Source organism: Sciurus vulgaris, assembly GCF_902686455.1.
Source record: "Sciurus vulgaris genome assembly, chromosome: 1".
Lineage (NCBI taxonomy): Eukaryota > Metazoa > Chordata > Mammalia > Rodentia > Sciuridae > Sciurus > Sciurus vulgaris.
Window position 1 is genome coordinate 122389056 of NC_136461.1, and position 22998 is coordinate 122412053.

At 43.4% G+C, this 22998-nt stretch overlaps 2 protein-coding genes and 1 long non-coding RNA gene across 6 annotated transcripts; 1 reads left to right on the forward strand and 2 right to left on the reverse strand.

The window, feature by feature from the left end:
• The first annotated feature begins 10 nt into the window (after nucleotides 1-10).
• On the forward strand, nucleotides 11-15847 carry LOC306642991. The gene is made up of 2 exons (XR_013758768.1): nucleotides 11-128; nucleotides 15023-15847. It is a non-coding gene; the product is annotated as an uncharacterized lncRNA (long non-coding RNA).
• Nucleotides 13624-15069, reverse strand: TSTD1 (thiosulfate sulfurtransferase like domain containing 1). The gene is made up of 4 exons (XM_079108766.1): nucleotides 14926-15069; nucleotides 14582-14704; nucleotides 13893-14055; nucleotides 13624-13797 (listed from the first exon to the last, which is right to left on the reverse strand). Exons 1-4 carry the CDS (start codon nucleotides 14999-15001, stop codon nucleotides 13746-13748), a joined length of 414 nt encoding a protein of 137 aa, XP_078964892.1. The 5' UTR covers nucleotides 15002-15069; the 3' UTR covers nucleotides 13624-13745.
• On the reverse strand, nucleotides 15287-22110 carry USF1 (upstream transcription factor 1). 4 transcript variants are annotated; one of them, XM_079108616.1, is made up of 11 exons: nucleotides 21972-22110; nucleotides 19084-19164; nucleotides 18656-18705; nucleotides 18381-18496; nucleotides 17940-18041; nucleotides 17511-17706; nucleotides 17189-17276; nucleotides 16989-17047; nucleotides 16621-16715; nucleotides 16221-16349; nucleotides 15287-16041 (listed from the first exon to the last, which is right to left on the reverse strand). In XM_079108616.1, exons 2-11 carry the CDS (start codon nucleotides 19089-19091, stop codon nucleotides 15952-15954), a joined length of 933 nt encoding a protein of 310 aa, XP_078964742.1. In that variant the 5' UTR covers nucleotides 19092-19164; nucleotides 21972-22110; the 3' UTR covers nucleotides 15287-15951. The 4 variants fall into 4 exon arrangements, with proteins under 4 accessions (XP_078964742.1, XP_078964745.1, XP_078964743.1 ...); XM_079108619.1 differs by having other exon boundaries at nucleotides 18412-18496; nucleotides 19069-19164; XM_079108617.1 differs by lacking the exon at nucleotides 21972-22110 and adding an exon at nucleotides 21235-21902.
• Between the last annotated feature and the right edge of the window lie 888 nt (nucleotides 22111-22998).

The following is a 22998-nucleotide window of genomic DNA, read 5'->3' on the forward strand; positions in this document are numbered from 1 at the left end:
ACCGTCGCCAGGTGCAACGCCGCCCATTACTCCCCTCTGAAGACGCAAAGCTCCTTTCGCTGCTTCAGCTGCCTCTGATTGGCGGGGGAGACTGTCACGTAAGGCAACGAATTCCTCACCTGCTACAGGTAAAGGACCCCTGATTGGGCAGTGTTCCTCAAGTAGGGACTCTCTGAGTGGCTGGGTTCTTAGTTGAAGCTGGAGGATGAGAGCGTTACCTTTAAGGCGGAGGCAAGGGTAGTCGCTCACGGGTAGTCAAGAGAATGGCTTGTTTCGGATTTTTTTTTTTTCCCCATGTTTACATGAATGTAAATTGCTTCTTGCTGCAGAAACTTCGATCCCATTCCTCGGCAAATGAAGAACACATATTAATATGATAGTGGGGCGGGAGAGAACTGGGAAAGTGGAAAGATAACTTTGACAGCACTCCAGAACCGGGTTTCTCTGTTCACTCACATAGCGCATTCACTATGTGCTAGGCTTTGAGAGGGAAGAGAAAATAAAGGGTAAGGGAGCGCTCATCTCCAAATTGGAAAAAGCGGGATTACATTATCTCAAGAACATTAAGTAGGTAGATACACAAAACATACCCAGAGCCAGGCGCTGTTGGCGCACATCTGTAATCCCAGCGGTTTGGGAGGCTGAGGCAGGAGGACCACACGTTCAAAGCCAGCCTCAGCCACTCAGCGAGGCCCTAAGCAACTTAGCGAGACCCTGTTCCAAAATAAAATACAAAAAGGGCAGTCTTTCTCAGTGGTTAAGCGCCCTTAGGTTCAATTCCCGGTACTACTCCCCCATCCCCCCCAAAAAAAACATTATAGAAACTGATCTACACATGCTGTACACACATCTCTGTGACTGTGGATATGTGCTTTACACATATTTGATCTGTCAGCAGGACCTTACGTTTAAGAATCATTTAGCTTGTCATTGTGACTAATGGACTAATGACTGGGTGCTGACTAAGCCTCTTTCCCTGCCCCCAATACTGGGAATTGAACCCAGGGGCGCTTTTTCACTGATCCACACCCCCAGTCCTTTTTATTTTTATTTTGATACATTCTTGCTAAACTGTCCAGTCTAGCTTCCAATTTACGATCCTCCTGCCTCAACCTCCCACGTGACTGGGATTACAGACGTGTTCCTCCACACCCAGCTCTCCTAAACCTCCTTTTTTTTATAGATCATGTTGATTCCCAAACTTTCTATTAATATTTATATTGTTAAATCGTTTTTAGTTGAAATTCCTGCCCAGCAGTTTCACTATTTGTGGTTTCTGTCTTACAGTGATTTGATTTTTTTTTTTTTTACCATGTTAAGTATATCCCAGTTAGCGGCAGGGACAAGCTGAAAAACCTCATTGCAAGTGGAAAGTCCACACTTTTGTCTAAAAGATGGATTTAAAAAAAAAATTTTTTTTTAAACTTTTGCCTCTTTTATCTTTGCCACGTTTTACTTTTCATTTCTTTGTCCATATCTCTTGAGCCAGTTTCCACTTCTGGTTCCAACCAATTTAAAGCAATGTTTATCAAGCACCTACTGGGGTGCTGCAGGGAAATACAAATAAATAGAACCCACAATTTTTAACTTCATCACTTGCCATCTACTTCCAAGACCAATACAGGAAACAAAACAACATGTAACCCAAAGAGATACTTTGTGTTAGTAAATTATAACAAGTATTTGGGTGCCTGCCAAAAGCAAAGCTGTTCTTTACTCTGAAAGGAATTTAAAGTCTTTGGAAAAGAGATGAAGTTAAGTATAAAGAACAAAGAGCAGGACTGGAGATGTAGCTCAGGGTAAAACATTTTTCTAAGACCAGTGAAGTTCTGGGTTCTAATCCCTAGTACAGGAAAAAGGAAAAAAAAAAAAAAAATGTGAAAATGTGAAGGACCTTTCACATCCTGTACTTGAACTTTTCTTTTTTTTTTTGTCTGTTGTGGTGCTGGGGCTACAATCCAGGGCCTCACACATGCCAAACAAATGCTATACCACTGAACCATATCCCCAGCTTTCTATAGCTGCTTTTAAACTAAAATATATATTGTATTTATATTTATTCAATTTCATATTTGTTTTGAAAATGAAGTATTAAGACAAGTATACATGAAATGTTAATTATCAATATTAAATGGTAAAAAGTAAATACAATTAGTATACATTCCAGTTATTATTATATAAAACATTTGTGTACATATTTACAAACATAAAAGTAATTTTAGAGACTGCAAATAATTTGATATTCAAATAATTTGACATTCAAATTATTTTTCCATAAAGTTGCTTAAATGAATAAATTTTTAAATTTCATTGGTATTGATATTTGTTTTTTTTAGTCTTTCAAAAAAGTGAATTTTAAAAATACAGACTGTAGGGCTAGGGTTGTGGCTTAGCAGTAGAGCACTCGCCTAGCACGTATGAGGCACTGGGTTTGATCCTCAGCACCACATATAAATAAATTAAATAAAGGTATTGTGACCACCTACAACTATATTTTTAAAAAATACAGACTGGTGAGTTTGCAAGCAAAGAGTGTGACTATAGGATTTTGCTGAGAAGGGCAGCATAGCAAAGGAGCAGCAGCTGAAGGGACTGTTGGAAGAAGGCAGGGTAGGTATTTTTGCTTAGAAGAAAATATTTGTATTACTGATGGCAACAATTTAATAAAGAAGAATAAATTAATGATATGTTTTGAAACAGAGTAAGAAATTGCAGTACCAAGATCAAGCAGAAAAGAGATGAGCTCCAGTTAGCCTTAAAAGAGAACAGAAATGCCCACATGCCATAACATAAAGGAAGTAGGTCCTGTGATCAGTACCCTTGTTGGTGGGAAGATGTTGGAAATTCAGTCTAATTTCTTCTGTTCTCAGGAGAATATTAAGGGAAAGTTATCAGCTGACAATACAGAGGAAGAGGAAGTTTAGAAGATCTGAAGAGTGGGAAGAAGTGGAGACTGAAAAGGAACACTCTAGACCAGTGTATTAGAATTGGTGAGCAGTAGATGGGCATGGTAGCTACCTTGAGAAGCTGAGCTAGGAGATGCACATTCATTCAAGGCCAGCCTCAGTAATTTAGTGAGACTCTGGGGTTGGGGATTTGGCTCATTTGTAAAGTTCCCTTGGGTTCAATCCCCAGTACCAAAAAGAAAAAGTAAAGAACTGGTGGGTAGTGCTGACGATATAGCCCATCTCCGCGGGTACTTGCCTAGCATGCGGAAGGACCAGGGTTGGAATCCCCAGCACCACAGGATGGAAGAACAAAAAAAAAAAAAAAAAAAAAAAACCAAGAACTGGTGAGTAGTGTTGAGTTCCTACCAGATATCTTGAACACAAATTTAAAGAGCTACCAGTGTGAACTTTACACTAGCTGTTTGGTCACAAGGAGTAAGTGGTTAGTTGGACTTGATCATAGTTGGGAATTGTCTAAAATGGTGCTGGAGAGAGCAGCAAGGATGCTAACAAGATTTGCAAGGGAATGACTTTATCCTCTGTGTCTTTCTTTATGCTAATACAAGCAACTGTCAAGTATATATCCATGTTATATTACTCTTTCTTTACACAAAAGGTAGTATACTATATTGTTTGCACCTAACGATGTGCCTTGGAGATCTTTCTTGAGTACACCAAGAGCTTACTCATTCTTTTTTTTTTTAAACAACCACATAACATTCTATATTATGCTTACAATGTTTATTTAGCCAGTTTTAACTTATAAACACTTGTTACTTTCAATCTTTTGCTAACATAATAAAATAAAGACATATATTTCACACAAATGGTTATAACTTATTTGCAGAATAAATCTCCAGAAGTGTGAATGCTGAGTCAAAGAATACACTCATTTATTATTTTAATTCATATTGAAAAATTGCCCTCTCTAGGGGTTATACCATTTACATTTGCATAATCTATCAGCATGCCTCTTTTCCCACAATCTTGCCAAAAGACTGCTATCAAACATTAATTCTTTGCCAATCTGATAAATGGCAATTGATACCTCAGTTTGGTTTTAATTTGCATGTCTCATTATATGTGAGATAAACATCTTCCTAGGTTTAAGAACAATTTGTATTCTGGAAATTGTCTTTTCATAGGCTTTGCTCATTTATTTATTGGGATATATATGAGTCGGCTTATTGTCACTATACAAAATTTCTGATAGTCCTACTTCCACCTCCCTTCCCCTCCCCTATCCCCCTTGATGGGGCTTGAACCCAGGGGTGCTCTCCCAATGACCTTCATCCCAGCCCTTTTTCATCTTGATTTTTAAAAAATTTTAATAGAGGGAAAAGAGGGGTGGGAGGGGTGGGGGGGGAAGAAAAAGTAACAGAATAAATCAAACACTGTTACCCTATGTAAATGTATGATTACACAAATGGTATGCCTTTACTTCATGTACAAACAGAAACAACATGTATCCCATTCGTTTACAATAAAAATAAATTAAAAATAAAAATAAAAATTTTATTATTTACTTTTTTTTTTTTTTTTTAATTTATATGTGGTTCAGCTGAGGGCTGAACCCAGGGTCTCATACATGTCAGGCAAGTGCCCTGAGCCATAACCCCTTTCATTTTGATTTTGAGAGAGTCTGCCTAAGTTGCTCAGGCTGGTCTGAAATTTAAGATCCCCCTGCCTCTACTTCCAGAGTAGCTGAGGTTATAGGAGTGTGCCACTGTGGTGGTTTTGTTTTGTTTTGTTTTGTTTGTCTCCCCAGTGCTAGAGATGGAACCCAGGGGCTCATGCACTCTGCCACTGAGCTATATTCCCCACCCCAGTCCTAGGCTTTGTCCTTTTATTTATTTCTTCTTATTATTATTACTATTATTACTTTTTTTTTTTTTTTTTTTTTTTTTTTTTTTTTTTTTTTGGTACAGGCAATTGAACCCAGGGATGCTTAACCTCTGAACCACATCCCCAGCCCTTTTTTAAAATTTTGAGATAGGGTCTCACTAAATTGCTTAGGCTAGCCTTGAACTTGCAATCCTTTTTCCTCAGCCTCCTGAGCCACTGGAATTACAAGTGTGGGTCACTGTGCCTGGCTGACTTCCTCCTTTTATAATAGCCTTCTCCCCAGAATTACCAAGGGGTCACAGGATAAATACTATAATTACTTTAATTCCCTTTGAGGGCCCCCAAGTGAACCCAGGCTCTTAAAGGCCCACCGAACCTCCCAATACTGACACACTGTTGACCAAGTCTCCAACACATAGACCTTTGGGTGGCTCCCAAACCATAATCAAACCAAAGTTGTCTTTTTCTTATCTATTTGTATCTGTTCTTTGTATGTTCAAGGAATTAACCCTCCATGTGTGCTGAGTTAAATTTTTTCTCTAGTTTGCTGTTTGTCTTTTGACTTAAGTGGTATATTTGTGGGAGCACCTGCCTGTGTTTGCATGCATCATGAAGAATGCTTTGGGCTTGTTTGTTTTGTACATTTTGTACAAATGTTTTCACCAGTTAAAGGTAATGAAAGAATTCCTGGTAGTTTCCATTCATTTAATATTTGATCCATTTGAAATTTATCTTGTAGCTGGGATAGTGGCACAAGCCTGCAATCCCAGCAACTCAGGAGCTGAGGCGGGAGGCTCTCAAGTTCCAGGCCAGCCTGAATAACTTAGCAAGTCTCAAAATGGGGGGAAAATTTTAAGGACAAAATCAGAAAAAAAAATTTTTTTTGGCTGCATATATATTAAATGAGAATGCTATGGAGATTAGCATGGCCCCTGCACAAGGACACACAAATTCACGAAGTGTTCCATGTTACAAAAATAAAAAGAAGAAATTTATCCCATATATCATATGGGGTATAGAACCCATCTACCTATTCATTCAGGGATATTTGTTTGTTCATTGTTTTGTCTTTTTTTTTTCTCTCTCTCTCTCTCTAATACTGGGGATTCAACCCAGGGATGCTCTACCACTGAGCCCCATTCCCAGCCCTTTTAATTTTGTATTTTGAAACAGGGTCCTGCTAAATTGCCCAGGCTAGACTTGAACTTCCAATCATCCAGCCTCACCCTTCTTGAGTTGCTGGGATTACAGGTGTGTACTACCCCATTTTGTTCATGTTGTCACTGTTGTTTGGTACAAGGGATTTAACTCAGGTGTGCTTAACCACTTACCCACATCCCCAGCATTTTTTATTTTGAGACAGGGTCTCACTAAGATGCTGAGACTGGACTCAAACTTGCCACCCTCCTGCCTCAACCTCCCAAGTTGCTGGGATTACTGTGTATCACCATGCCCAGCTTTTATTTTAAGACAGCGTCTCACTAAATTACCCAGGCTGGCCTTAAACTTTCTTTCTTTCTTTTTTTTTTTTTTTTTTTTTTTTGTTGTTGTTGTTGTTGTTGTTAGTACTGGGGATTGAGCCCAGGGGGACTTAACAGTGAGCCGTGAGCCGTATTCCCAGCCCACACACACACACACACAGATATATTTAGAGACAGGGTCCCACTGAATTGCTTAGGGCCTCATTAAGTTTCTGAGGCTGGCTTTGAACTTGAGATCCTTCTGCCTCAGGCTGCTAAGTCACTGGGATTACAGGCATGTGCCACTACACCTGGCTTGACCTCAAACTTTCAATCCTCCTGCTTCAGTCACCCCAGTAACTGAGATTAAAAGGGTGAGCCACTGTGCCCATCTTGATTTTTCTTGATAAGTATATTTCATAGGTATGCAAAATGATGATAATGATGAATTGTGCTTAGACTCTAAACTGGATTAGAAGGAAAATAAGGGGATGAAGAAAGTAATAAACATTGAAAGGTGGGGCATGATGGAACATGCCTATAATTCCAACTACGTGGGAGTCTAAAGCAGAATTGCAGATTCAAGGCCAACCATGGCAACTTAACCAGACCCCATCTCAAAATAAAAATTAAAAATGGGCTGGGGATATAGCTCAGTTGTAGAGTACTTGCATGAAGTACTTACATGCATGAAGGCTTGGGTTCATTCCCCAGTAAAATAAATAAATAAATTGTTTTATTTTATTGGTACCAGAGATTGAACCCAGGGACACTTAACCACTGAGCCACATCCCCAGCCCTTTTTGTATTCTATTTAGAAACAGGGTCCCACTGAGTGCTCAAGGCCTCGCTAAATTGCTGAAGTTGGCTTTGAACTTGCGATCGATCCTCCTTCCTCTGCTTCCCAAGCCACTGGAATTACAGGCGTGCACCACCACACCGGGCTTAAATAGTGAAATTTTTTTCAACTTTTTTTGATTGTAGATGGACACAATACCTTTATTTTATTTATTCTTTTTAGTTGTCAATGGATCTTTTTTTCAATTTTATTTTTTTATATGTGGCGCTGATTATCAAACCCAGAGCCTCATACATGCCAGGCAAGTGCTCTACCACTGAGCCACAGCTCCAGACCCTTAAATAGTGAATTTTTGATAAAGCAAATTAATTAGAGACAAATGAAGGAATACAATAGGAATAAAAATACTGGTGGAATGGGTAACCTGGAGATTTCTCATTAGGAAATACCAACAGGTCTAGTTTCTGAGAATTTTTCCATTTTCTTGACTGATATTCTCCATGAGTTCAACCTAAATTTTCTTTGGATTTTAAAAATCTGCTTTCCTATAGTCTACTTCTTGTGTCTAACTGTGCCTAGTGAATTCTCCCAACTCATTCAGTTAATATGAATTTAAGAGGCATGATCTACTATTCCCCATGTAAATACTAACCAAAATGAAGCTGGTATAGTTGTTCTAATATAAGACAAAATAAATATTAAGGAAGCATCACTAGAAATAAAGGACAGCTGGGTGCAGTGATGCACACCTATAATCCCAGCAATTTGGGAGGCTGAGGCAGGAGGATTGCAAATTCATGCAGAATTGCAAATTAAAGGGTGGCCTGTGCAATTTAGCAAGCTTCAAAATAAAGAGGGTTGGGGATGTAGCTCAGTGGTAGAGCAACCCTGGGTTTAATCCCCAGTATCACAAAAAAGTGGGGGAAGGGATACATTGAGAAAAGGATCTACCCAGGAGGAAGCACAACAAATCTAAATTTGTATATGTCTAATAACAATCAAATAACATAGCCTCATAGCATCTATAAAGTAAAACTGACAGAACTAACTAAAAAGAGAAATAAAATTCCAGTCACAGTGAGAGATTTAAATATGCCTCTTGCTTCTCTTGGTTGGCACTCGGGAGGCTGAGGCAGGAGGATCACAAGTTTGAAGCCAGCTTCAGCAATGGATGGAAGTAAGGAAAGAGAGAGAGAGAGAAAGGGAAAGGGAAAGGGAAAGGAAAGAGGGAGGAAGAAGGAAGGAAGGAGAAGGAGGAAGGGAGGGAGGAGAAAAGAAAAGAGAAGAAAAGAAAAAGAGGGGCGCTGGGGAGATAACTCAGTTGGTAGAGTGCTTGCCTTGCAAGCATAAGGCACTGGGTTCGATCCCCAGCACCAAAAAAAAAAAAAAAAAAAGAAAAAGAAAAAGAAGGCTGGGGATGTGGCTCAGTGGTTAAGTGCTCCTGGGTTCATTCCCTGGTACCAAAAATTAATTAATTAATTAATTAATTAAGCAAGTCAGCCTCTCTGAGCCAGGCATTGTGGCACAAGTCTTATAATTCCTGCTACTCAGGAGGCTAAGGCAGGAAGATCACAAGTTGGAGACCAACATGGGAAGTTTTTTGAGACCATGTCTCAAAACTAAAATAAAGTAAGGCCACGGGATATAGTTCAGTGGTAGAGTGCCCCTGGGTTCAATTCCCAGTACTGAGGGGAAAAAAAAGGACAAAAATGCCTTCTTGAGTAACTGGTAGACCAAAAATCAGTATAAATTTGAATGACAAATATAAAATACCTTAAATTGCAAAAATATAAACCCTCTTTTCAAGTGTTCATGGACCATTTACAAAAAATGGCCACAAATCAAGTCTCAACACTGTTTTTTATTGCAAGGGATTAAGTTCAGGGCCTTGTACATGCTAACCAAGCACTCTACCACTGAGCTACATCCCCAGCTCTTTTTTAAATTTGTATTTCAGGACAGGGTCTCAAAAAATTACCGAGGCTGACCTTGAACTTTTGATTCTCCTGCCTCAGTTTCCTGAGTAGCAGAGATTACAGGTGTGTGCCATTGTGACAAGTTATGTTTTGTTAGACATAGTTTACTTTTATTATATCATACTTTTCCACTACCAATCATATGCTCTGTTCCATCAAATTTCATTGATATTTATGCTACTGCATTTACCTTTCTGTTTATTATATATACGCTTATATAGATATCTATAAATCCATATGTTCTATATGATATGTATTAAACTCTTACAACAATCTAAGGAAATCTCTCTCTCTCTCTCTCTCTCTCTCTCTCTCTCTCTCTCTCTCTCTCTCGGTACTAGGGATTAAATTGAACTCAGAAGTTCTTTTACTACTGAGCTACATCCTAGGCCTTTTATTTTATTTTATTTTTGAGACAGGGTCTTGCTAAGTTGCTAAGGGTCTCACAAAGTTGCTGAAGCTAACCTCAAACTTGCGATCCTCCTGCCTCAGCTTCCAAGGTAGCTGAGATTATAGGCATACTCCACAACATCCAGCTAAGTCTAACAAGTTCCATTTTACAAATAAGAATAGTGGAAGTTTAAATAGTTTAAAGTACCAGAAGCCGCCTCAGTTGTGCTAAACCAGAACTGAGATTCAGAACTCTCTCAGAACCTTTAGTCTTTCCATAGTAACATGCTGGCACTCCTGAGTACCATTTTCAAGTTTTCACCTCACGTTTTCCCTTGGGAATTACTAAATGCCTCACTAAAAATTCATCTATGAGTATCTCATGTGTGAGAGGTTCTGGTTTCATTGTTGGCCATAACAATAAAATAAAAAAACTCTCTACTTAAAGAGCTCAGTCTAGAGGAGAATGCAAATTATAATATAGTGCAATAAATACTACACTAGAGGTATGTGCTTTATCTACTGTCCTGCATCTTGTGTTCTTCATGGAATCCAGTTATATAATTTTATCTGATATTTTTCTCCCTTCTCCTTGAGTTTAAAAGCCCTCTTGATGAGACCAGCAAATCTCCTGCCAAATACATTCTTCTAATTCTTGTGAAAGTCAGAGGGTACTAAAGACTGGAAGTTTCCCAAACAGAGGAAATGGTGAGCAAAGTTCTGGTCTAGAAAGGAGGAAGGTCTACTTAAGAACAAAAAGATTCCTGAAGCCCTGGTTTTAATCCCTAGCAACATGTGCGCGCACGCGCGCGCGCACACCCACACACACACACACACACACACACACACACAGTCTCTGAAAACCAGCCCGAGCCAGCGTGATGGTGCATACCTGTAATCCTACCTACTGGGGAAGATGAAGTAGGAGGATCGCCAAGTTTGAGGCCAGCCTGGGCAATTTAGCAAGACCCTGTCTCAAAAAATCAAAAGGGCTGGGGATGTAGCTCAGTATAGTGTACTCCTAGATTCAAATCCCAGTACTGGAAAAAAAAAAAAAAAAAATCCTTATGGGAGTGGGCACTGGAGGGCAAGTTTGAAAAGGAAGGGCGAAGTCAGATCTAGACTACAGATTGCTCAAAAGGCCAGGCTGAGACACGTGCTCCAGTCACTAGGCAAAGAAGATCTATTGTATATTATCAATTCTTACTGATAAGATAAAAATGTTATTTTAAGATTGGCTAGGCAGCGATGCCTCAGAAAGACTGAAATTAGAAGGTTCTGAAGGTCAGGAGGCTAATAAAGCTCAACAAACAACTACTGAAAATGCACATTCAAGGCACTAGAAGTAAGAAAACGAAAGCCAGTCCCTACTTTTGAGGCACCCAGCCAATTAGGAGGGGAAAAACAAACAAACAAAAATGTAAAGTTGGGCACAGTGGCACACATCTATAATCCCAGCTACTTGTGTAGCTGAGGAAGGAGGATTGCAAGTTGGAGCCCAGCCTGAACAATTTAGCAAGACTGTCTCAAAAAATTAAAAGGGCTGGAAATGAAGTTCAGCAGTAGAGCATCCCTAGGTTCAATTCTCAGTACTCAAAAAAAAAAAAAAAAAAAGTACAATACATGCATATGGTAAACACAAACCTGGTATAAAGTAGGATGAAAAGGGGAAGTCCAATTTAGCATGAAAAGGAAGGCAGAAGATGGCAAGTTAAGTGCATATAGCTGGTAAGCCCTAGTGCCTGAACTTCACCTGCTGAAATAGTTAGCTATGAGGAAAGGGAAAGAGAACTTTAAAGGTAATGGACTGGAACTGCCTGTTAGGGTTATTAACCAAACAGTTAATGAGGGAGAAAGAGGAATGTTCTTTTAACAATGATCAAACCAGAGGGCATGGTTATGTAGTAAGCCAGGTCACTTTACTTCTAGGATTCTAACTCTCAACTGTAAAACAGAAAGAAGCAAGACAGATGTTGGCAGGCCAGGAAGGGTGCTAGAAAACTCATTTATAGTGATAGAAAGTGGTTGCCTTAGAAAGGGAGAGACTGACTGGAAAGGGCACCTAGAAAAATCCTGGGGATTTCAGTGTTCTAAGTCTTATTTAGGGAAGTGGTTACAAGGGAACATACCCCAACTCAATGAACTAAACACTTAAGAATTGTGCATTTTATTGTAGGTAAATTATGTCTCAGTGAATAATAGTAATAAGGAAATGCTATAATCTATCACAAATACTGAAGGAGGGGAAAAAAGAAACTAGAACAAAGACTCAAAGACAGAAATTAGACCCCAGGAGAAACTTCCCAACCTGTATGAAAAGCGAAAGAATTTGGTTATTTGAGGAAAAAATAAGTGACACCTACTATTTGCCAGACCCTTTCAACTTTATCTTCAGACCCAACAATGTCTGGCTAAACTCAGATCACCTCAGGGAGAAAGTAGGATAGCTCTGTGGCCTAGAAGTGGGGGAGCCCAGATGAATGGAAGATTTTATATTGTGGACTGTGAGATAAAAGATGTAGGAAGGCTGGCTATAGTCCAGAAAGCAGAAGGGAAGAGGAAAAGTAGGTGAGGAAAAAAAGCAAGGAATTTAAGAAATGTAGGAAGGAATTTTCTCAGGAAGTTGAAAAAACAGAAAATTAAATCCATTTCTGACCCAACCTTCTCTTTCACAGATAAAAGAATAAAATTTTAAAATATCAAACTTAAGGAAGAAAAACTCTGCCATTAAAAGGTCTCAAGGAGCCAGGCACAGTGGCACCTGTCTATAATCCCAGCTACTCAGGCAGCTGAGGCAGGAGGATTGCAGCCTTAGCAATTTAGTGAAATCCTGTATCAAAATTAAAAATAAATAAAAGGACTGCAGATGTAATGCAGTGGTAAAGACCCCCTGGGTTCAATCCCCAGTACCAAAACAAAAAACAAAGTCTCAAAGGATATACATCAAACTATGCATCATACTAAAGAGAAGTTATATATCTACTGCATCATGTTGAATTTAGTGTCAATAAGTATTTGCCATTTCTTTTTTTTCTTTTAATTTTTTTTAGATGTTGATGGACCTTTATTTATCATTTATATGTGGTACCAAGAATCAAACCCAGTGCCTCACACATGCTAGGCAAGCACTCTACCACTGAGCCATAACTCCAGCTCCTTAGTTTTTTGTAATCAACTAAATTTTGCTAAATTTAGTTGGAATCAGAAAACAGTAATGACAAAAACAGGGAAGTGTTCAGGATGGCACAGGAAGGGCTCCTCATATTTGTAACATGTATGTGACTCATAACAGGGATGAAGGCTATCATCAATTCCCTTACCCAAAGGTCTCAAATTGCCTTTCATTTTCCCAACCCTATGACAAAGTCTGAGGAAAGTGAGGTTGGGGCTCAGGAACTGTAGGTCTAGAGCAATGTAGGCAAACATTTCTGTAAAGGGCTAGAGTAAAAAATTAGGCATTGAAGGACATATAGTTTGTCAGTATTCTGCCAGTTTTGCACAAAAGTAGCCATAAAAAATACATAAAGGAATGATCACAGCAACATGGACAGTTGGAGCTAGACCTCTGGCCTAGAGCAGTGATACTTATTTCTGACTGCATGTTAGATTCAACAGAGGGACTAAAAAAAAATTCACAAATGCCCAGGTCCTACTTCACCCACATAATCTGGGGTTGGGCCCAATTTTTTTTTTTTTTTTTTTTTTAATATGAGGGTTTGCTGTGTAACCCAGGCTGGCCCTGCTGGGCTTACTGCCTCAGGCTCCTGATAGGGTGGGATGTAGGTACATGCTACTACCCCTAGACCAAGCTTTTTTTTTTTTTTTTTTTTTTTTTTAAAGCTGCTAGGCCAGTTGTATCTTGAAAACAACTGTTCTAGAAGAATTATAGTTACCCAGGGAACTGGGAATTTGGGGGTGAGGCTGGATAAATAAATGCTGAATTGAGTTGTAGATTAATATTAGAGATGTTTTCTTTTTCTTTCTTTTTTGCCATACTGTACTAGGGACTGAACCCAGGGACACTCTTTTTCAATTTTTTTTTCAATTTCTTTTTTTAACTACAGGATCTCACTAAATTGCCTATTGGCTTTGAACTTGCAGTCCTCCTGCCTTAGCCTCTCAAGTAGTTGATATTATAGGTATGTACCACCACACCCAGCTAGACTCATTTTCTGCCTGCCTAACAAATTAAGTACTTCCAATACTTGATTAAATGCTCTTTATTGATGTTTTGTGTGCAAAGCACTGTAAGGAGTTGCCTAGCCCAGCAAATCAGCTCCTTCATCATCCTTTGTTAAGGTGGAAGGAGAGATAATAAGGGTTCTGCCTAACCCTCTTTCTCGAACCATTCCTTATATGCCCCAGCATAGTTTCGAGCCCTGTGGAAACAAACAGGGGTGAGGGAAGGACAGGTCCAGTAAGCAGTCTGCAATCACTTCCCAGCTAGCAAGCCACACCTTGCCAATGCCCATACCCTGTGTATCCAAGGCGCCGGGCCAGCTGTGTGGCCTGGAAGCCCCGTTTGCCCATTTGACAGAAGAAAACAAGATTCTCATCTTCTTGCTTTGGTTTCTCAGCGCGGTACAATGCTTGGAATGCAGCTGGCTCCATCTGCAGGGCACTTTCCAACTCGGACACTGGGAGAGGAGTACATTGGATAAATGGAAAGCCAGTTGTGACACTCTTAGTGTCAGAAATAATGACCCTCTCGGGGTCAGAAATCGGGCCTGAAATAGCTGGTCCTGGCGGTGGAACAAATCTCCAGGGGCCCAAAAACAACATATGGTGGCCACCTCCCACCCTGTCAAAGTCAAGAAACAGCTTACCCTTCAGGAAGTCTGCCAAATGACCTGTGAATGCGAGTCACTTCCTGAGTCCTGGCGGGGCAGCCAGGAGGAGCAGGCAGACTCGGGCATCTAGCTTCAAGGAGGTCAAGCATATAGAACCTGTCTGCCCCTCTCCTTACCCCCTGCTATCCCCTCAAACTGGATAGGCCAGTTCCGCTGCCAGGATCCGCCTCCAACCAGCCCTTCTCTATGGGAAGCTGAGGGCTAGCTTGAAATGTAGGATCCCCCTCATCCCGCCTGTAATCATGCTTTCCCCACGCCTTTCTGAGGTCCCATTAGCCAAGACCCTTCCGGACTGTCTCCTCCAATCCCATACCCGGGATGTTGACTGCCCCTGGGATGGTCCCCGCTGCAGCCTCCTCCCGAGATCTCACATCGAAGAGCCGGGCCCGACCTGATGTTAGGAGTGAACGGAGTTCAGGGAGCGAGACTGTGGACGCTGAAGAAGAGGGCAAATGGACCTTCAGAGGGGAGACTATAAACAAGGGTGCAACTGTACCCCCACCACTAGCAGCATCCTAACCGGGTGGGGATGCGCATGAGGACCTCTTGGGTCATGCCCCTTTACTCCTCCCTCCACATACACCTGCACCCTGGGGGTCTCACACATTCCCAGGGCCACAAGTAGGACAGGACATCCCAGGTCTCCCTCACAGGTACCTCCAGCCATGGTGCGGACAGCGATTGTGAGTCGCAGGAATGCCGCCCAGGCCCGCCCCCTTGCCGTGGGTAGCATCTCTCCCTCCCTTCCTTCCAGAGCCCAGACCGGAACCGGAAGCAAAGGCACCGCCTCCTGCACTGTCGGCCTCAGCACCTGTTGCCTCTCAACATCCCACTGGAGAAATCCTTGCTATTGCCAGGGTGGACCGGAAATGACACCAAGTCTGGCACACGTACCAGAACTCAGGGTAATGAGTACAGGAATGGCACCCCACCCTAAAGTTGGCACAGCCCTTATTGGTCAAAGGGTAATGTGCCCCCTCCCAACTTGGGGCCCACAAAAGGAGGAAAAAGAGACAACTGTGGCTCCGAACAATTTTATCTTTAAAAAACAAAAAAAAGGAAAGAAAGAAAAGGGGGGAAAACACCCCCACAAAAGGAAAGGCCCCAAGTGGGCCCCTGCCTGTTATTCTCCCTGGCTTTAGAGACTTCTACATAGACAGGCCTTAGCTGCTTGCTGGCCAGTTTCTTTGTAGGACAGTGGACACTGCTAAGCATCCTTCCCCGACTTCTTCATTAAGCCTGTTTCCCAGAGTTGCAAGACCACATCTGAACCTCAGTTCCAGGGAAAGGAAGAACCAATGGAAGCGCCAGAGTCCTGGGGCAAGCCAGAGTATTACCTGTCAGCAGACCCTCTGCTGAGTACTCTAAGCAAGCACAGGGCAAGCCCCCCCAGTTTAGTGTGTCCAGTATCCAGCACATGGAGACAGCACATGCATTGTGCAAGAGGAGCGCGAGGACCCAGGGGCTGCATGGTAAGGGTAGGCAAGGCTGTCAGTGCATGTCCACAATGTGTGTTTCACACCACTGCAGGCTGCCACACCACAGGGCCTCAGTTCAAAGACATCTTCTGAACTCCCCAGAGTCCCATGCCAAAAGTGGGCAGTGAAGGAAAGGGGCACGGAATAAGCTGTCACTCCTGGGCTATTTGCAGCTCTGGGGCCCAAAGCCCCTGAATCCCCATAGTTAGTTGCTGTCATTCTTGATGACGACCTCTAATCCATGGTGCCGCAACTGAGCTCGTAGCAGCAGATTCTTGTTTTTAAGATCTTCCACCTAACATAGAAAGAAGGCAGTCAAGGGAATGGGTAGAAAAGTTGGCCCTACCAAGCCCCTGAACTTAATCAGATGTCCATTGGTGAGGAGGAAAATATGAAGTGCCTTCAATGGAGAATTAAGTAGGGAGTCAGAGGCTATAGGTGTCCAGGGGGCAAACCTGGGATCAGGAGTCTGACCTGCTGTCGAAGCACATCATTGTCCAGCTGTAGTTGATCTAACCCCTGCAGTTCTTCAGACAACCGGTGGTTACTCTGACGAAGCTCCTGGATATAATCACATGCTTTGGATAGAATTCCACCTTTACTCTGCAAGACAAAGTCAACAAAATGAGGACTTAGGATTTAGGATATCTAGCTCTATGCTTTCCAAAACAACATTCACACTTTGGACTTCATATTCCCCTAATTATGGTGATATAACATTTCCCATGGACATAGGGACCTCAGAAAAAGATATGAAGAGTAAACATGAATGAAAAGAAATGAAAAATGTGTGCCCCATGCTCTACTATTTCTGGAAATAATACCAAGAGACAGAATTCAAGCCTCCCAACCACTACCAGGGTCCTTCCATGACCTGGCCAGACTTGGTGCTCTCCATTGAGCAGTCTGGGATGATCTTGGACAGCTGCACAATCCAGTTGTTGATCTTGTCTCGGCGGCGGCGCTCCACTGTGGGCCAAAGTGGAAGAAAAAGAGACTCAGTGAACACTCACCATGAGCCCAAGGGTAAAATACCAACCCCTCTTCCCCTCAGAAAAGACCAGACACACTAAACTAGAGCACTTGCCTTGTACTTGCTTAGAGTGCCCAAAAGAGGGTGTGATGGGTGATGCCCTGGCTTGCCCCAGGACTCTGGCACTTCCACTGGTCCCTTCTTTCCCTGGAAAGTCCCTGGCCTTATTAGACAAGTCCCTGGCTTCACATCTGGAGCGTAGGACCTACCTTCATTATGCTGAGCTCTGCGTTTCTCATCCCGGGTTGTACGGGGAGCTTCTGACTTCCTGACAACAGAACAGGATGGTCAGAGTGAGGCAAAGACAAAAAATTTAAAAATAAGATTGAGTTTGGGGTAAGGACTTATACAAGATAAAGTGGATATTAAGACTCTTCATGGTAACTGAGAAGAAACAAGGGTCACTCACGGGGAATAAGGGTGGGTCCTGGGGGCAATTGAGCGCTGGCTTCCTCCCTGCAATACTTCTTGTGGTGACATCATCACAAAGAATTGACCTGTGAAGATGCAGAGCAGGTTCTGCCAGGACTTGGGACTAGGAAGTTTGCCAAGGCCCTGGGACCCTTCTCTGAAAAGAACATGCTCCTTTCTGCTAGTAGGCCAGCCCCAGATTTCCTATCTACCCAGGACTTAGTCATTACTAAGGGTCATGAATAAAGGTCCACTGCCCCCAGCCATGTCCCCCAGCTTCTCCTGGCCCTTCTATCTAGTGTCCTTATACAATATCTCACCAGTGCCGGGAGGGGTTGCCTGCCCCAGTAGTGCCTCTGAGCCCTGGGTAGTAACGACAGCAGCTGTACTCCCCGATGTGGTGCCCCCTGCCCCATCACCCACGGCAGTGCTGGGAAAGTAAGTATAATGTGTCTCAGCAGCTGTCCCCTCTGTGTCAACTGCATCATCACTCGTGAAAGCACCCTGGATCACCGCCTGGGAAGGGGAGCAAGAGAACAGAGTCCAGTGACAATCAGATATTTCTTCCCACTGTACCACTCTGTAGCTTTTATCCCTTGAAGAGGGAAGGAGAAACATCTAGAAAGGGAAAGCCTACTGCCTTCGGTCAAAGCAGCCTCACTGTTCCTGGTTTCACCTCCAACCTATTAGTTCCCTTCTTCCTTTAGTTGCTTAGAGATCTAGCCCATCCCCAGCCCATACCCCTGTACCTGGGTCATGGATTGAGTGGCAGGGTAGCCACTAATGGCTCCAGTGCCCTCAGTCTGGCCATCCAGCTGCCCCTCAGACACCTGGATCACCCTGTACATCACCTAGAAACAGACAGAAAGCGGGAAGGGTAGGAAGGGAAGACAGAAGAATAAGCACTTGGAATCCCAGGGTACTTCATAAAGCTTCCCTTGGACAGAGTCCCAAAACAAGAGCCCTTCAGAGACAGATTCAGCCATCCTCCCTTCTTTCTCTGTGTTGAGGTTTCAGCAAACCCCTTTCCTATAAAAATATCTACTCCAAACCTTCAATTAGCCCCCTACCACTACCCCATCAAGAGTTCACATTTTCACCTCCTCCTCCAAGTCAGGTCTCCCCAAGATGTTTGTTTACCTCCCTCAACCCCAACCCCAACACCTGCAGCCACCTGGCCCCTCCCTTACCTGGCCCCCATTCTCAGTTCGGAAGACGTACTTGACGTTGGGGTCAGGGAAGGTGGCAGCTGACTGGATGCTAGCGATAGCCACACTGGTTGGGTCCTCCCCAGTAGCCACTGCACCTGAATTAAAAGAAGGAAAGTCTATGAGTTAACTGCCTTTCTCCCTATTCCATTTGAATGTCCTTTGGAAGAAAGACAGTATACATGTAAGATAGACTAGTGGGGGCCGAAGGGAGGCCATGATGGGTCCTTGGTCTTGGTCCTGGTTTTAACACTCACCTTCCTGAATCTGCACTGTCCCCTCTTCCGTTTCGGCTGTTTTCTGCTGCCTGTTTGTGGTGAAAGGACAAAGGGAAGAAGTGATTAGAAGCTCAGTGGCCCACTAACATATGACTCCAAAACTCATTGGCATTCCCAGTAGATGGGTTAGGTTAGAGTACAATAAGTTATTCTAAGTGTTTACTATGTACACATACTAGCTAAGCACTTAACATGCATGCTTTTATTTAATACTAAGAAGAGCACTATGAGGTAGGTACCCCTACTTCCATTTTATTTATGGGGAAACCAAATCACACCACTGGTAGGTGATGGAGCTGGGACCTGAATCCAGGTCAGTCTGACCACCAGAGTCAGTGCTCTTAGATATTTTGTATTCTCCCAGACCACCTGTCTCTCATCCCAGACCCTACCTCTTCTTCACTCACCCCTTCATCTCTCTGTGAGTGAGTACATCCGAGGAGCTGGTCCTTTTTTGGAGGTCTTCGTATCTCCCTGAGTGCTAAGTCCTGGTAGATATCACAAAATTCACAGTGAGTCCAGGACACTGAACAGCTTGCCTAATTTTAGATCCTCAAAGACAAAGTCAGGAAAATAACCCAGTCATCGACAAGGGACAACTGACTCCCCCATTCTGATGCTGAGGACTAGACTGCACTGATTGAAAAAGGAACTCTACAAATAGTGTTCTTCAGGGCTGGGGATATAGCTCAGCTGGTTGAGTGCTTGCCTTGCAAGCACATAGACCCTGGGTTCAAATCCCCAGCACTGCAAATAGTGTTCTTCACTCCTCCATTATCACTCCAACTCCTGGTTGAGAGGGGATAATAATTCTGGAAAACTAAAAAATAATGTATTTTGAATGGATTATTATTAAAGCTATTATGATCTGCCATAACAGCAGCTTCATGTGGATTAGGTAGGGATTAGACTCAGAAAACAGAGTTGCCAGGTGCAGTTGTCCATGCCTATAGTCCCAGCAACTCAGGAGGCTGAGGCAGGAAGATTGCAAGTTCAAACTTGCGATCTAAGGCCAGCCTCAGCGAATTAGAGAGGAGCTAAGCAACTGAGTGAGACTCTGTCTCAAGATAAAAAATTGAAAGGGCTGGGGACATAGCTTGGTGGTAAAGTGTCCCTGGGTTTGATCGCCAGTACAAAAAATAAAATATATATAAAAAATAAAAATACATAGGGTCATGGATGCTGATGCTTCTTCCAGCTTGCAGACAGATAGGACAGCAAGAAATTTGAAATTTAGGAAATAAAACCTGAAGCCACTTGCCCTTTAAAAACCATCCCTAACTACAAAACCTAGACATGGGCCAGGTGTGGTGGCACAGGTCTGTAATTCCAGTGGCCCGGGGAGGTTAAGGCAGGAGGATTGAGAGTTCAAAGTCGGCCTCAACAACTTAGTGGGGCCCTAAGCAACTTAGTGAGACCCTGTCTAAATAAAATATAAAAAGTGCTGGGGATGTGGCTCAGGGGTGAAGTGCCCATGGATTCAATCCCCAGTACCAAAAAACTAACAAATAAACCTAGACATGGGCCAGGCATGGTGGCATACAACTGTAATCACAGCCACGAGTAAAGATGAGGAAGGAGGAAAACAAGTTGGAGATCAGTGTTAGAAACTTAGCAAGATCCTGTCTCAATATAAAAAATAAAAAGGACTGGGATAGCCAGGCATGGTGATATATCCCCAGCAACTCGGAAGGCTGAGGCAGGAGGATCACCAAATTCAAGGACAGCCTCATTAACTTAGTGAGGCCCTAAGCAACTTAGAACTTGTCTCAAAAAAAAAAAAAAAAAAAAAAAAAAAAGAAAGAAAGAAAGAAAGAAAAGAAAAGAAAAGAAAAGAAAAGAAAGAGGCTGAGGATGTAACTCAGTGGTAAAGCACCCCTGGGTTCAATCCCCAGCACCCCCACCCCCCAAAAAAATAAGCGAATAAAAACCTATACTTGGTCCTTTGGATCCATTCTATTAACAGAGTTCTTATTTAGGGGTGTCCAGATTTGGAGCATCTGTTAGAGATCCTAAAGCCCAAGTGTATCATATCCAAATCTCTGTTTTATTCATCAAGCCTTCCAGTAGTGCAACACAGTTGCTAAAATGTTGCTATGACAACTCCATATCAACTGAGCCTCAGCAAGAAGGGAAAAAACCCAAGGCTCAGGATTCCGAAGGAGAAAAGACAATGGGAGAGGAATCCATCTATAAGGTGCCTGCTTTAGGAGCCTGACACCCAGCCAGAGGACAGGAAAAACAAAGGGCTATGCAGACAGATGCCTCCAACAACAGCTACACAGTACAAAGAAGAAAAATAATCCCAACACGAAAGGGGCAAGATTTTTGTAAATTCTCTATCCCCAAGATCCTCCAACCTTTCCTATCCCAGGAAAACCTTTAGCGTATAAAAAGCTCGCGTCCAAGGAAAGGAGTAACAACAACAAAAAGGAACTGAAAGTGAAACTATTTGTAAGAAGTAAAGCTGCAAGGAGATCCCAGTCCCTAAAGGGAAGTAGCACAAGTGTTTTGGGACCACCTACGTCCAACCTCAAAACTGGGGAGGAAGTACCTACCCCTCTCAAGGCTTGCTGCGCTGACTGCAGGAGCAGGTAATGAAAGAGAGGGCAGAGCACTTTAATCGCCTACAGCTGTCAGCCAGAGGCAGCCTCGGAGGACACAGCAATGGGGTCGGGCAACTTATTCAAATCTTAGTTGGACATCCGGAAGCATTTCCTGAGCGTTAAGAATATGTGATACGGAAATCGGCAGCAAAGGATGTTGCGGCTTGCACGCTCAGGCAAGGAGGGCCCGGCAAGAGCCCTTGCTAAGTGTACACACAAAAGGGAGTGAGAGAGAATCCCGAAAGATTTCAGGAGCCTGGACCCCGCCAGAAAACGAGTCGTTTCCCTGAAGGCCCACCAACCAGTGGGCGCTTACGAAGCTGACCACCTTCCGAGCGCAAGCCGGGGAGCCCGCGCAATGACACCGCCAGATCCGCGGCGCTCGCCAGGCTACCCAGCTGCTCCGCAGTAGTGGCAGGAAAGGGCGCCGGGGACTCGGGGGCCAGGCACCCGCAGCTGCGGCTCCCAGATGGACAGCGCAGGAGGGCGGGGACGTGCGCGCTCGGGGCGGGGAGCAATTCGGCCCACAAAGCAGGATAGGAGATAAAAGAACCAAGCACGGTCCCCTCCCCCAAAACAAAGGCTTCCTCCCCAGAGGTTCCCTAACCTGAAAAACCGAAAGAAAACCAAAACCGCCCCGCCCTGCCGGTCCACCCCATCTCTAGGCTCTTGCCGGGTCCTGCACTCACCCGCCAAGGCCGCTTCAGCTGCCGATTTCTCCCGACAGTGTTCTCGCTCTCCGGACTCGGGTAGCTCCATAGACAGCTGCTCATGCGCACTCCCAGCTTGTGGCCATGTTGGTGAGGGGCGGAAGTGTCTCCTCAACCCGCCCAGCCTACTCATAGCCCCAGTGCCGCCCCACTTCCGTTCCCTCCATCTTGATGAGGGCTGAAGCCTGCGTAGGTGTGTAGTGTCCGAAAGAAGCAATGTCATGGAGGATGTCGCTGAAATCCTAGCGCCTTTGGGCAAGAATTGAAGGAAATTAACTAACTTAGACTTCCAACTTTGTGCTAGGCAGGAACTTTTTAGTTAGAGTGAAAGGGAGTGAGGTGGGTCAGCTGAGACCAAGGGAAGAACGTCGGAGGGAGGCGCCATCTTTAACAGGGGTTATTTGGGAGGCCATCTTGGATCAGGGCATCATTTTGAAGGGTTTCCACCCGGAGTTGAGGATATGTCAGGACATATGTAAACCAACCATACTCTTGTATTAGCGTCAGCAGTTCCTCACTCAGACACTCTAGGGTTTCGAGTTTTTCTGAGGTTCACTCTGAGAATTATCTTGATTCCCATTCCTCTCATTCAAGGTATACTCTTCCTGGATTTGGAGTTGTGTGGTATAATGGGAAGAATACACTCAGAGAGAACAGACAAACCTGGTCTCCAACCCTTCTCTGCCACTTGTTGCCTGAGATCTTTGGCAAGTGTTTTGGTGTAAAATAAACTTTAGCTTTGATGCCGGTGATGAGACTCAATCAGGGCTGGGTCGGTTTCCCCAGATGCTGAAGATTGAACACCTGAGAAACACTGAGGTGAGTTTTATTTAAAGAATAGAACAGAGATATCCCCCAGAGAAGGGGTCCCAGAGCTTGGTGTCCTGCACCTTTCACATATTTTAGAATTCCTTTGTTCTCATGGCCTCTCTTCCACCTATCCTGCGTAAGTGACTAGTGACCAGAGTTTGGGCCTTAGGTGGAGTGATCCTGGGCGGGAAAGGAA